General features: G+C 33.7%; 1 protein-coding gene and 1 long non-coding RNA gene across 4 annotated transcripts in view; both read right to left on the reverse strand.

Moving 5' to 3' along the window:
* Positions 1–13,157, reverse strand: part of LOC106464913 (uncharacterized protein C1orf146-like) — a 32,287-nt gene extending 19,130 nt beyond the window's left edge. Inside the window, exons 1-3 of one of the 3 annotated variants that reach the window (XM_022392722.1) lie at positions 12,988–13,156; positions 9,510–9,657; positions 9,291–9,392 (exon numbers count right to left, since the gene is read on the reverse strand). In XM_022392722.1, coding sequence (XP_022248430.1) covers positions 9,291–9,392; positions 9,510–9,657; positions 12,988–13,102 — 365 coding nt within the window. In that variant the 5' untranslated portion in view covers positions 13,103–13,156. Of the gene's footprint in view, positions 1–9,290; positions 9,393–9,509; positions 9,658–12,987 lie in introns of all 3 variants that reach the window. The other 2 variants (XM_013925085.2, XM_022392723.1) reach the window with 2 other exon arrangements.
* On the reverse strand, positions 5,798–9,284 carry LOC111087136. Its single transcript, XR_002611854.1, has 3 exons — positions 9,068–9,284; positions 8,543–8,742; positions 5,798–8,044 (listed from the first exon to the last, which is right to left on the reverse strand). It is a non-coding gene; the product is annotated as an uncharacterized LOC111087136 (long non-coding RNA).
* Positions 13,158–15,710: the final 2,553 nt, after the last annotated feature.

The raw sequence follows: 15,710 nt of genomic DNA on the forward strand, positions 1-15,710 counted from the left end.
TACGTTTCTTGTCACTTTAAATTTAACAACTTTTATAATACACGCTCTAAATCACATCGATTCACAATCTTGATAACTTCGCTCTCGACGAGTGCAAAACACACACCTTACGACACACTAGCTCGACACTAACAGAATCATAAATTACACAGAACTCAAAGTAACTTCTGCTCTCTCTTCATTCATGCTCGCTGGCTTTCTGTGCCAGGCTTATATACTAATGAAGAGGGCATCTCCAACACACTCGGACTTCCCCAATCATTCGAGAAACTCATCATGCATGCCAGCAGTGTCATGTGACTTCCTCTGTCGTAACAGTTGCATGAGCATTTTGTTCCCATTTAGAAAACCCATTAAGTGATACCTTTGTTTTGATTTAAATGAAATTTTAGTTCATGAATAATTGACTTCTTTTATTTTTCTTCTATTAATGTTTTTCTCATTATGTTTTAAAGTTGTTAATACTGATTGGATGTTGATTCGTTGTGCTGTGTTTGTAAATGTGTAAAATGGGGTTGCTATGTTCTTTCATCCTAATATTTACGTTGCATCCCATTTTGCCTATATATCATGTTATCGCATCAACTGCATTGGTATTTGTAGATGCTTCTGTCATTGAAATTGTCAGAATAAACCTTCCTTAAAAGATCTTTGAATTTAATACTCAGGTTTTGAACAGAAATAACTTTATTTTTTAGATTGTATTTTTTATACTTGTTTCCAAATGTTAATTACGTTTTCAGTTACATAGCCATAGCATAGTAAGACACCTATCAATGTGTCTGAATATGTAAATTTTGTTTCCATCATAGTTTTTTGTTTTTTCTAATATTGAACTTATTTTTATATTTGGCTGAGGTTCTAGTAACAATTTGTTTAAAGTGACATTTGTCAAAAAATGTATCAGATACTGTTTCTAGTTCATGTTGCAGATTACTGTTGTGTTGAGTGGCCTGGGTCTCACTTTTTATAATTACCAGATTTGTGGTAGATTTTGGTGTTAAAACCATTAGTGTTTCTTTCTATTGTTATGTTCATGTAATTTAAACAAAAGATTGACACATTATCATGTATTTATAATATGGCATTTAACATATGCAGCAGCAGTAATCTGCAACAAAAGTCAAAGTGAAAACAAAATTATAGGCACCATCCTTTGTCCCTATTCATCTGTGGTCATAGTTTTTCTGATGAGAAGAGCTTCTTTAAATTTTGTGTCAGTGTACTTTTTGACTTTGGTAAGGATTTGTACAGAGAATAATGGTTTCATGTTAGGTGTTATTTGTCCATGATTAGTTAAAAAAATTACCTGCGACTGTACTTCTTTCACGTTGTTTAAAAAGAGAGTCAGTATGTTCTCCTATACTTGTGTGTAGGGTTCTTCCGGTTTCCCCAATGTATATATGATGGTGGCAGATGTTATATGCGAGCTGGAAACAAGACACCCATCTTTAGATTGCAAATACCTTTTTGTAAGACAGTTGGCTTTATTACTTTGTAAGATAGGATACTGAGGTTTTGAAAGTTCTGAGAGGTGGACCTGGCCATCTTATAACTTTAATCAGCAGTTCAGACTTCCTGATTATAGTTTTCATTTTCTTGGAGATAGTTTCATCAATTATACAGTTCTGCATATTTAAACTTCAGAAAAGTTGTTTTGGTTTTAGTAACAGAAATTCCATAATTCAGCTATACAGATTTCAAAAATAATATTATTTTTTTCTATCACCTAAGAATTTTTTACAAATCGGGAAGAAAAAAATCTTAATTAGATCAAATTATTTTTTCGTTTACCACAATGAATATTTTTGCTATTATGTTTATTAACAAAAATACAAACAAACTGAAGAAAATAGAAAAACATTGATGTCAAACAAATATGCATCCTCATTCATCCTGATTTTTTTGTGAAATCTATGTCTTGTGGTCTTTCTTTTATGTATTGCATTATAACATTTTGTAAAAATCTTTATGCAATGCAGAAAAATGGATATCATTTTTAGATTCAGCATACAGGAATTACTGTTGAACATGTAAAAATTTCAAGACAATAAAAATATCGCTGGCCTGTGTTAGAAGTACCATAAAAATAATCTTTTTTTTGTTATCTTTAGAAATTTTTTGTCTTCCCTGTTATCTGTGTTTTTCATGTTGGAGATGCAATGCTAATTTTTGCATGTCAGAGTCCTTGAAAATTCGTTAGATGTAAAAAGGTGGATATTCATTGCTCAAAAGGAGTGATATTAGTTCAGGGCGTGTAGTGTATTTTTCACAACAGTTGCAATTGATTCTTTTTAATTCTTCAATAATTGCACCTTTCTTCAGTGTCCAATTACAGAAAAATAACAAATTTGGTGTTATGAGGTCTTTATTTCTAGTATTCAGATGTAACCCTAAATGTTTTCTAAATTGGAACAAAATTCAGTTTACCTGATGATGGCTACACGAGTGGTCGAAGCATTGTTATAAAGTTAAAGAAATAAACTAATTTATCCAAAAACTGTGTCTCTGGATTTTACGTTTTAAGCCTATTAGTATCAGTAACTAATTAAGTTAGAGTAAATATTTTTCTTCTTTAATTTATTTCTAAATCGTGTAAATTTTGATTTAAAGCAATGGGATAAACCAAAAACATCACAATGAAAGTGACATTTTAGAGAAACAGTGATGCATATACAATTGCCCTTCAGTGACTCAACAAGTCTGAAAATGTATAATGCTAAAAACCGGGTTTTGATACACATGGTAGGCAGAGCACAGATAGCCCATTGTGTACATTAGTGCTTAACAACAAAGTAACAAACAAAACCTATACAATTGTTTTATCACTTATCATAAACTTTTTACTATAATACACCTGCTTAAGAACAAGCTTAGTTAAAACAGCAATAGAACTAAATCAACTAAATCTTATATTAAAATGAATATGCCCACAAAAATTAAAATTTGCATTCAATGTTACAAATAATAGACACGTATAAAAAACACTGAACTATACATAACTGGACTGCACAAGGCCATCAATAAATTTTTCATGCACCCTTCAATATCCCCAGTGTCTACTGCTACGCTGTGCAAAAGCTACTGACGTGCTCAGTTTCTTGCTTCTCTAAAACCCATCGTATGATTATTTTAAATTATCAAATATGGTAACAGCTGAAAAACAAACAGTTATTTCTTTATAAAATTCATCTTGGAAAGGCATGAATAATTTTCTAATTAACCCTATCACAATAGGCATCCTTTATTGTGCATGTCACGAGGTTTTAATGGCTTTCATTCAAAATTTTATTAATCTACTTTTTTTTATGCTAATACCAATTAGTATAGCATAAAATCTTAGCTAATAATCCATATTTTAATAGTATATAAGTTTTAAGTTCTTACTTTTATAAGGCAATATTTAAAAAATCCCAAATTTTCCATAGTGTGACATTTGAATTTTTGGATCCTGAGATCCCAGCCCCGAAAAGATGTCATCTCATGTAAAGTTAATGATAAAGTTTAAACGTCAAGTTCCAGTTGAACACTTTCCACTAGAGTTTAATAATGTCAAATTTGTAAACTCTTAATCCAGGAACTCACTACCTAACCACAGTCTTGGTCTCTGCAGCCAGTCAAAGATTGCCAAATCTACTCTCAAGCTGCTAACAACAGTCAATTTGAAGCAACAACCAAGTCAGCTCTCAACCTGTTCTCTTCCTTCCATCATCTCACAGCTTTCTCTGGATGCTGCTTAATTTATTTGTTAGACAGTCTTTTAGTAATACCCACCTTATCAAATAGTAAACAATAAATCAGTGCTGACAGTATTTCATGTGATTCGGTATGTATTGTTTCGTCAGCAGAAGTCGCGTTACGCTGCTGGCACTGGTAGTGTACATGAAATTTCTCGATTGATCATGAATGATCGGGGAAGCCCGAGTGCATTCGGAATGCCCCCTTTGTTACTATACAAGTACGGCAGAGAAGCCAGCGAGAGATAGATAATTAGAGAAGCAAACAGTAGTGACGGTAAGTAAAATGTGTGAATCACTGTTATTTATAGCGTGTATTATAAAAGTTACTAAGTTTAAAGTGATAAGAAACGTATTGACTGTGGAATTATGGTGTACTAAAAGTTTGTATCGAGGAAGAATAAACTGGTTTAATCAAGAAAGGACTTGTATCGCTGAAGTTCCTCGGAAAGAATTTCTACCAGAAATTAACAAACAAACAGATATGTAACAATATCATACTAGCCATGTAGTATTAATATATTTTATTCCCTGAAGGATCAAATCTTAATTCCACGAGTGGGACTGAAGAGAAACAATAGTTTCTGAGTGCCCCATCTAGAAAGCCAGAAAAATTGTGATAGTTAGGGGCTTGAGAGATTTTAAACCTAAATTACTGCCAGGTCCATTCATTCATTCTAGTGTGACATATTTTTTCTAAGCATCTCTTCTTCTCTATTTTATCCACCATCCCTCCAATAAGTATGAAATTCATCATAAATTACTCATTATAAATTCGTTATTACTCAGATAAACTATAATTTTTATAGTCTTCAATTTTGTTTGGTTAGAGAGCCATCAAATAGAAAATCAGCCCCGTCTTGCTACATCCACCTGTCACATCCTCTCTTTCAGGATTTGTTAATAGTTCTCTCTTACATTTAATTCTAATAATCTATAACCAATAGAAAACCAAGGTTTTCATCTACCAAATGATGTATTACATAACAATATTTTCTGGATGGAGAATTGTCAATTTCCCTGTTAGTACAAGCTTTGTTCCCACAGGAAAGATAACGATTACCCTCGATGATTTTATAACGGTTCTTGTTGCGCAGTTAGAAAGCCAGAAGAGTTGTGCTAGTTAGGGGAAATGGTCTACTTTTTGCATGTTATTATTCTATGTTCTTTGGTGCATTATTTGATTAAGTAAAAATTACTTGGAGCATTACTACCATTAGTAATAAAAAAACGTAGTGTTAAGTGTCATAGACAATTGACAGAAAGGAAAACGAAGAATTGGGTAAATACTTTATTTCTTGTTTTTCATGTTTATTCTTTATATATTATTATAAAAGTAACTAAAATGTAAAAATAGGGATCTCTTTAGGCTAGATTAGGTAAAATAAATAATAATATAATAAAAAATGTTCACAAGACATACATGCAAGCAGCTCATGGGTAACATAATTCGATAGCATAATATGACCTCCACGTTCCCCAAGTGACTTATAACTTATAATGGCATGAATAGTAGTTAGACACAGTTCAAAGGATAATAAAGCAATAAAAGTTAATTATAAATAGATGTTTACTGTTACGAGTTTAAAGCTACTTAGGATAAACAAATGTAGTTTCATATTACAATTTGGAGTCATTTTAGAAAGAAAAAAGGTTATTTACATTTCAATTTGTTTTTTGGGTGGTTACGAGGTTGGTCAAATTGACCAATGTTGTATAGAGTTGATGTAGAGAAAATAACAAATAAAATATAATGATTTGCTGAAAACAAACATTTGAAATGTATTTAGGAGACTTTAGAGTTTACACAAATCAAATCTGAGATTTTTGAGAGGAAGTATTTTTAATCTTAATATGAAAATCTCTTTGCACGTGGACTATTCAAAATAAATACTCGATATATTCGTGGACAAATGCTTTTTGGTTTATTTAAAATACTTCACAAAAAATAATTTTTTTTATGTGAAAGACTTATAATGTTTACTGAAAGACTGCCAAATTTTGTGAAGATGTACATACTATATTAAAAGTTAGTAGTATCAAATTTATAAAGACTTTATATGAGTCCAAAAGAGGTCATGTGGTCAGTCAAATCGACCAAGCCTGTGTTGAGAGAGTTAATTTTTTTTTCCCATAAAGTAGTGTCACAACAACTATGAGGTATTTGTTTCAACAATCTGCACATCAATATTTAAAAAAAATATTTAATAAGAGAGGACCAACAGTAGTATATAATCTTTATAATATAGCCAAAAACTTAAACTTGTATAACTTAGATTTTACTATTTGCAATAAGAAGAAATAAAAGCTGTAGCCAAATAAAACTGGAAACAATTTTTCAGTAAGAAAGATGAAGTCTGAACACAGAAATAAAAACTATCTTTAAAAAATTACTTCTTACAGTTTTACAAAACAAAATATTTTAAGCAATGTAAGCAAACCCGTGTGGATGTAAAACAATATGCATGTTCTATAGTAGTGATACATTTTTTTTTCATATTTCTCAAAGTTGCTTCAAAATCATGATTCATCAAAACAGAAAGAAAACAATTGAAAACAAATTCTTACAAATTTAACAACAGCTACTGGCATTGAAAAGAAACCAATTTAGTTTAACTGCTTGCATACTCTTGTTCCCAGAATTTCAGCTGTTTATTGTTTTCCAAGGTGACAAATTCGAATTTTAGAAAAGCACTGCTATTAACTTGATAAGAATGAAAGAATGGTTATCACCAACAGCTGAGTCAAGCATGTGATTGTTTAAGTCAAGAAACATATCTACATCTTGAATATGTGTCATTACAGATGAGGATACAGCTGAGAGAACTCCAATTCCCTGAGGAAGATTGGAAACAATTTTAATACTACTTTTTCTTTGATCTGGTAAACAGTTATAACATTTCCACTAGGTTTGAATAAACATCCCTTTTCCTTCTGCTTAAAGACTGAGTGAAGATCAATATTGTCTCTTTCAGTTAATGCTTCCTAGAACTGTGAACAAGAAATTGTTGTGCACCATTTTTGCTACATAGCCAGCTATGTATGCAGTTGTTGCCTCCTTGTAGTCAGCTAGGGTGAGACAAATGTCATCAAAATTTTCAAAGCTAGCTTCCTCTTTGATGAGGCTGCGTTTCTTTGCAATCAACACTTCTGTAATGCTGATGACATTTCCATCCACAACTTGACAGACACAGAGCACTGAAAGGATATTTGTTTTATCTTGGGAAACACAGTTTCCATTGCCTGTACATTTAATATTTTGTCTCACTAAAAAGACATTTGTATGCAGATATAAGTTAAACATCTGTTGGATTGCTGTGGAATCCACCTGCAGTTCTTATTGAGGAGAAAAAAAGGTAAGGAGGTATCTAAGAGGACCATCACAGTTACCTTTCACTAGACTATTGAATAAATTCCTCACACTTATGAATACAGCCAAGAATACCAACATGTTTCCTACCATCAATAACTCTTGTCGATTCAGGAGTTTAAAATCTTCTATATACTCCAAACCAGAAGAAATCAGCTTGTTCCATCTTTCTTTATTAGTCCAATGCCTAATGGAACTTTCCAGCTCTCATTCAAAGATACCATCATCTGTACAAAAGCATCTTCTTAAACTTCCATTGCTGGTGAGCCAATGTCAACAAATCTATAGAACTTCCCTTTGTGCTTATTATGCTTCCTAATATTCATTTCATCAAGTATTAGGGAACACAAAGTCTCCATTTGTTTTTCTTTGTTCTCCTTAACCTTTACTGCCAAGTCTTCAAATGTTGCACGTATAAATCCAGGTTCTCCATCAATGACACTGTACAAGCACTTAATTATCCTGATACTTGGCAAATACAGGTCAAGTGTTTCCCGTAAAAGTTCATATGCCTTTGTAGAATAAAATTGTAGTGTCATGGCAGTTCAATGGGGAATGTACCAACCTCTAGTTGATCTTTAGAAGTCTTTGCATTAGTACTTTTGGCACTCCACTGAAAGTGGCCTCAAGAATTTCAGCACATCAAACCATGGTTCTTGATGGAGTCAATGACATTAGTGAAGTGACTAACTTTAATTTTCTGTTTTCTGGTCTTTTGCTGTTCCATCTTGAGCTTTTTTTTTCTTTTGTCTTCCAATTTATAAGTAGTTGACAAGTACTTCTTGTGTAACTTGTTTGGAGAGGCCAAATAATAATTATGATCAGATGAAGCACTGATAGGATCTGCAGATCTTTCCTCAGTATATGAAACAGTGTCTGGGTGATGTTTTGAAGAGCCAGCATTCCTTTCTGTGGGAGCCTTTCTCTTCTTTGAGGTCTGCAAAAGATGAAAATAGTATTAGAAAGCTTACAAAATATTTTTGCAAAATTAAAAGGGCTTTACAGAAATGTAAAGTAATTTTGTCATAAAAGTGATGCTCAACATATATATACAAAAAACTTTCATGTTTGATCAAATTTTTTCAAATTTACCAGATTAAATGACACTTTGACAATGAAATTTTATGTGAAACAGAGAAAAGGTTTCAATTACTTTCATACATGTTGAAAACCAAAATTGACCTAAGATAAATGCAAAGCATTTCAACCTATTCAACATGGAGTATGGTGTTATAAAAATGCATATTTATGATTTTTTATTATAACTACTATGTATGAGAAATTTGTGTGTCTGGATGATAATTACTGGAGAATTAATTTCAGGATTTTAAATTTCTAATTGTATGATAATTTTCAACAAACTTCAACATGTGATAGGTTATAGATGTAGATCATAATAATGCTAATATACATATAACTGAAAAAAAAGGACAACCTAATTTCTGAAGATGGGGTGGAAAATCAGAAATAGTTGGTTCCTCATGCTCCCTCAACCTGTCCAGTCTGATAAAAATTCTTTTCTTCAAAGTGTAAACATAGTCTAGAGCACAATAAGCTATGACTTCTTGGTGTCCATAATCCCTGTTCATGTTTGCAATTCATTTGCTTAGTCTTTGTGGATTTGTTACTGGAAGTCTAGGAAAAGTTTCAAGAAAAAAAGTTGAGTTACTGTGGCAAAGAATCATTATGATGTATGAATAATGTTACTTTTGTTTCTTATTTAATGTTGTTTTACACAAACTCAGCACTACAAGGCTATTTCGTGCTGGTGAAATATAATCTGAGTCTATGACACATGATGCTATAAAGCAATATTTTGTGATTAGATCTACATTCTTTATGAACAAAAGTATAAAATGTTTGTTCGTTACTATTGTAGTATTGGCATGTGTGGCTGAAGATCCATCAATCATATATTTCTAGTCTACGATACTAACGTATTTTTTAAAGGCCAACTTACCTATGAAACAAATTTCCAGTTTAGTTTTTTCTTATCTTCCAACCAGTTGTGGCAATTATATACTGCACAGCATGGAATAAGCAACGTAAATGTAACTGTTCATTTGTGTGTGCTAAAAATGGACAACACCTAACTTCTGCTGGTTACAGAAAGAAATATCCATTATTGTTGGCTGTCCTTTCCAGTTATATATAGCTCAGTGATAAAAACAGGCAATGCTTACTTCTTCTGTAGTTTAAACACAATGGTAACTTCTGCTGCTTCCCAAACACAGTTCATCAGCACCACATATGTATTTCGATGTATATTTTGAAAGTGTTCTAGCCTAATATACAAAAAATATAAACATATTTCATCTACATTTTTAATATCTTGTGCAGAATTTGCAAATGGGTAAGGAATGACAAAAGTGAATGTAATAATAAAACCATTATGAACTTACCTGCTGATAAATTCTTCATTCAGGTTATCAGTAATTTCTTGACTGGTTTCATCTTGATTGTTGAGAGTAATTTCACTGAAGTTACTGACCAAAAAAGCCACAGAATACTTTGGAAAAATGCATATTTGTGATAATATGCTTTTAGAAACTGAAATGAAATATATAAAAATCAATATTCATTCATTTCCTCTTTCAGTTTTGTGCTACTGATGTAATCAAGTAATAGGTTAACTAAAAACTGCATGTGGATAAAATAGTCTGTGGGGTAAAAAGGGAGAAAAGAATCAGATTATGCTGACAGAGCAGTAGGTATAATAAAGGGGCTTAGCAGTGATGCAATTTTTGTGGTGCATGTAGGGGCTAATGATGCAGAGAGAGGTAGATCAGAGGAGCTAATTAATAAGTACAACTACAAGGGGTTAATAAAGGCATTTAATGAAAAAAAAGCCATAACTTAATTTTGTCAGGGATACTGCCCAGAATTAATTATGGGGATGAAATTATAAGTAGGTCACTAGGGCTAAATGCTAGGCTTAGGTTACTATGTAAGGATGAGCAGATTGGCTGGTTGGATTTGTGGGATCAGTTCAGTGAAAGAAGGGAGGGTTTTGGAATGGATGGTTTACATTTATACAGGATAGGGGCTGGCTTGTTTTCTAAGGCCATTAACACAGCTGTAAAGGAAGTTTTACACTAGAACTAGACAGTGGTGATGGCCAGGATAAACTAAATCAGTAAATGCAAAGAGAATAAGAACAGATTGGGAAATGCTAGAGTCAAACTGATTAGGATTGACTTTCTTCACCAATTAGTTGAGGAACCTACGAGAAACAATGCTATTTTAGATTTATTGTTAACTTCAAATATAGAAATGATTGAGAAGGTGGAAATTGGGGAACATCTGGGTGCAAGTGATCATTTCTGTATTAGGTTTGATGTTTTGCTGCATATGAAGATAAGGAATAATGATATTTTGATTACAAATTTTCAGAAATGCAAATTCTGAAGGGATGCAACAAGAATTATTTGTTGTGAATTGGGCAGCTGAGTTATTTAGAGACACTGATCAGATGTGGAACATTTTTGAAAATAAATTTTTAGATATTCATGGTAAACATATTCCTTACAGAAAGAAAAAAGTGGCTGCAAGTAAAAAAACCCAGGTTGGCTGGCTCACAAAGAGTTTAAAAGATAAAATTAAAGAAAATCATCATAAATTAAAGAAATTTAAATTGACTGGTGTGACAGGAGAATTAGGAGATTATAGAAGATCAAGAAAGTTGGTGAAACAGGAAATTAGGACCTCAAAAAGGATGTATGAGGAAAGGTTGACTGAAAAATTCAAAAATTAACAGTAAGGATTTCTTTAAATACATTATGAGAAAACAAAATGTTAGGATGGTGTAGGACACTTGAGGGATGATAAAGGAAGCCTTGTATCTGATGATTATGAGATGGCTGGGTTGTTAAATTATGCTTTTTCTTCAGTTTTTACTAACAAAGATTTAAGCAGTATTCCACATCTTGAACAGTTGATAAATGAAAATAAGATCAAACAAGATGACTTCATTAATTCTGAGCTTATTAAGAAAAAATTGTGAAGTTTAAAAAAACGATAAGGCTCCTGGACCAGATAATATTTCCCCAAGGGTTTTGAAGGAGATTAAAGATTGGATACCTGAGCCACTTGTTACTATTTTATGTATGTCTTTGAACAGTGGGCAGGTACACCAGAGAATTGGAAGTTAGCTAATGCCACTTCTCTTTTCAAGGGATGTGATAAAAACTGTCCCAGTAATTATAAGCCTATTAATCTTACAGCAGTTGTGGGAAATATTTTTGAAAGTCTGATAAAAGATGCTTTATAAAGCCATTTAACAAAGTTTAGAATTTTATTGGATGGCTCCACTAAGGTAAAATATTGCCTTACAAATCTTTTTACATTCTTTGATAAGGTTACTGCTTATGTAGATGAGGATAAGGGTGTAGATTTGGTTTGTCTGCATTTTCAGAAAGCATTTGGCAAGGTGCCACATAAAAGGCTTGGAAAAAATATAATCTGTATAGGTGTTGGGGATAAGTTAGCAAAATGGATAGAAGAGTGGCTGGATGGAAGAAAGCAGAGGGTTGTTACAAACGGAGTTCAGTTAAGCTGGATTAATGTCAAAAGTGGGGTACCTCAGTGCTCAGTTTTAGGACCTTTGCTATTTTATAACTTATGTCAATTACATAGATGAAGGAATAGTCAATAAATTACTTAAATTTGCAGAGGATATTAAATTCTTGGGTGTTGCTAGCTGTGAAGATGTTGCTGATTTACAAAAGAATTTAGATCATTTAGTAAGTTAGGCAAATGGGTTTTAATTAAAATAAATGCAAGATAATGCATGTGGGTTATCATAATTTGAATTATAACTATAATTTGGATGGGAATAACCTTAACAGTCTGTAATGCTATCCAAGCAGTGTGCTGTTGCCAGTGGTTGGGCAAATTGGATTTTAGGTTTTATCTACTGAAATATTGAATACAAGTCTAAAGCGGTTATAATTTCATTGTACAGGTCACTGGTTAGGCCATGTTTGGAATATTCTGTTCAGTCTTGGGCTCCTTACCTTAGGAATAACATTAAATTGTTGGAAAAGGTTCAGAGAAGGGTTACTAGAATAGTGCCTGGGATGGAGTGGTTGTCATATGAGGAGAGGCTGAAATCTCTCAAATTGTTTTCTCCTGAAAAAAGAAGTTATGGGGGACCTGATTGAGGTGTTTAAGATTGTAAAGGGAATTAATAGTGTTGAGACACATTCTTTTTTCATATTGAACAGTGAGAATAGTAAGATTAGGGGCCAAGAATACAAATTTTGGCAGGGTAGGAGTCATCTTCTAACACTAACAGGGTGGTTGGCCTTTGGATGTTGTAGAGGCAGTAAATTTAAGTGAGGTTAAGAAAAAAAGCTTGATAAATAATAAAGTATATGAATAATAACGGCTGGCTTCAAGATTTTAAAAAAAATATTTTAATTTAGTTTAGACGACGGAACAGCCTAGATGGACCAATAGGTCCCATGTTGACCCAAAACGTTGTTATGCTTACTAACTTAGGATAAGACCGTTACCTAAATACAATTTAATGCAATTTTCATCTCACGTTTTATACTTAAAATTAAACTGAAATATACAACTTACAAGCAATGCTGGAAATTTATAACAAAAATTGTTACAGATAATAATGGAGAAAACATCTTAGCATGCACGAGTCATTCATTAGTTGTGAATGAATTAGCTCTGAAGTTCCTTTAAAACTAAAACAATTGCACTAGGCCTACTTTAGACAAGAGGATTCCTTAGTTCTGAAGTAGAAGTGCTAACGTTAGTAGGCCTTTCATTTAAAATTGTAAGCGGAATTTGTCGTTTCGCAAACGACAGCTAACATTGTTCATAAAAAAATACAACAAAAACAAATAGAATGCTTCAAGTTACCTCTAGTTTTAAATACTTTAGAAAGAATTTCATATAACTTAGTAGATCTTAAAGACTCAGCAAATATTAATGGCTGCTGATAAAATGGGTTTGAGTTTTCAGCTAAAAATGCCATAGTTCTGTTGCTGTTATTATTAATATTAATGCAGATAATTTGCAGCAGTATATTTGGCCATTGACATATTTGTTCTTCAACGTCTATACAATCAAAGGTACCATGTATTTATATATACATATATATATATTGTTTTATAAATTAAAGAGATGAATGTTATTGTGACAGATTTATTATTATATATTTATTTTAATATCAACGTTTGTTTTGATTAAGTTTATATTTAAAAATACAGTGTTAAATATTGTTAGGTCTCTGTTCGTTTGTTAATTTCCCGTAGAAATTCTTTCCGAGAAACTTCAGCGTTACAAGTCCTTTCTTAAATAAAACTAGTTTAATTTTTCCCTCAATACAACTTTGCAATACACAAAATTTCCACAGTCACTTTAACTTCAACACACGCTGTAATTCACAACGATTTACACACTTTACCCACGACTTGACCCGATTATATCCGTTATCAATTTATCTGCCGGCTAATATACCAAAAAAGAGGGCGTCTAGCAAACGCTGGGACATTCGAGAGGTTCTCCGATCCTTCTAGAATCTCATCAAATCTTACCAGGGTCACGTGACTTCCGCTGTCGTAACACTGCCCTTTCATTAGTATTGCTCGTCCCGAAAAATAGCCACTTTAATTAAACCAATAGATAATTAACAATAACTTAATTAAATATACAGAATTTACAAACACATAATTAAAATTCGACAAAGTCTCTTGCTTTTTCGGGACGTATCTTCTTCCTACTGGATTCCGTCTCGTTGGCTTCTGCTTTACGTGGGGTTCACCTGCTACATCAGGAAATGTCCTATTGTCGGTAACAGCCGCATGAGTGGTAGTAATTTCATTAAGGGCTTCACTGTTTCCCCTCTCAAAATCGGGTAGAGTTTCTTCTACGACAGTTGCTTTTTCAGGTGACGTGTCTTTAGCAGCGTTAGTTGTTCCATTGCTCACTTCGTCCCAACTGAAATGTCCTGGACTGTGATAATGCCAAAGCCTGTTGGCATGCACCACCTTTGGCTTACCTCGCCGACCACATTTTATTCGGAGAGTCACGTCTGAGAGACAATCCATTATGTCATATGGGCCTTTCCATGGAGAAGACAACTTAGGGGACTTCACTTTGGTCTTCCTGGGATTATACAACCACACTCTGTCTCCTGGTACAAAGCTGACTTCAGTAGATTTATCATAACATAGCTTTATGGAATCAGCAGACGTTTTCAAGTTTCAATGCACTTGATGATGAATATCATCTATCCTTTCAGATAACACTTTAACGAACTCCGACACATTTTCAGGCTACTCTTCGTAAGGTGGGCGTCCTGTTATCAGGTCTACTGGAAATCGAAGTTCCAGACCAAACATCCACTGGCTTCAGACTCTGCTGTTCTATAGGCCATCAACAGTGGAGGGAGTAAGACATCTTGGCGACTATTACAAAACTTTGCCAATTCCTGTCCCACTGTCCAATTTTACTTTTCTACCATCCCATCAAACTGGGGGTGAAGTGGCGTTGTCCTGGTCTTTCGTATGCCAAACAACTTGCATCATTAATGTAACACAGGAGATTCAAAGTTATGGCCTTGATCCGAATGCAGTTCGTATGGCATACCCAAATCTGAAGAAGAAATCAGGCCACTTGGTGAAATAATCCATCACACACAAATGTACCTCTTTGCAGCACGAGTTTGAAGCAAAGGACCAGCAATGTGAACGGCTACTCTTTCCGTTGGTGTGCCAACTTGATATAACTTCATTGGGGCACATCCCTTATGCTTTAGTCCCCTTTTAGCACAACATATACTGCATGTCCTGCACCATTTTTCCACATCTTGCCTCATACCTATCCAGTAAAGTCTCTGTCGTAGGTGATTCAATGTTTTCTTAACTCCGAGATGTCCTCCTGTTAAACTATCATGGGATTGACGCAGCACAACTTCCCGTAACTTTCCCGGTATAATCATTTGCCAGGTCGTCGCTTGCCCATCTGCAGTTTCCCATCTCCGGAGAAGAATACCATCTTCAAGCTTCAACTGGTCCCATTGTGCCCAATAGTTCTTTGTCACAGGGCTTAGACTAGACACCTTCTCCCAAGCAGGATGCAAAACAATTGCTTTTATAAAATCATTTATTGGCTTCAAATCTTGATCTTTCTCCTGGTTTACTTTAATATCTAAACCTGGTTCCACTTCACCATCATCAACTCCTGCAGTCACTTTGACTTCAGCTTGATGGCACCTGGTTAGTTCAACATCTCTTTTGTAGCAATGTCTGCAGTCATTTTTGCAGGGTCTTTGGCTCAGTTAATTGGCATTTCCATGAGATTTTCCTACTGTATATTCAATATCATATTTATACTGATCTATTTTCTGATCCAACGTGCCTGCTGTCCCTTTGGGTTCTTTAATGATCTTAACCAACATAATGCAGCATGGTCTGTCCTGATGGTAAACCTAGCCCATAGAGGAAAGGATGGAAATATGACAGACTCTTTACTATAGCAAGGAGTTCCCTCCGTGTTACACAGTAGTTCCTCTCTGGTCTACTCAAAAACTTCTGAAGTAGGCCCCCAAATGTTCGTTTCTACTCACTTTCTGAGACAAC

The sequence above is a fragment of the Limulus polyphemus genome, unplaced genomic scaffold, assembly GCF_000517525.1.
Source record: "Limulus polyphemus unplaced genomic scaffold, Limulus_polyphemus-2.1.2 Scaffold1780, whole genome shotgun sequence".
Classification (NCBI taxonomy): Eukaryota; Metazoa; Arthropoda; class Merostomata; order Xiphosura; family Limulidae; genus Limulus; species Limulus polyphemus.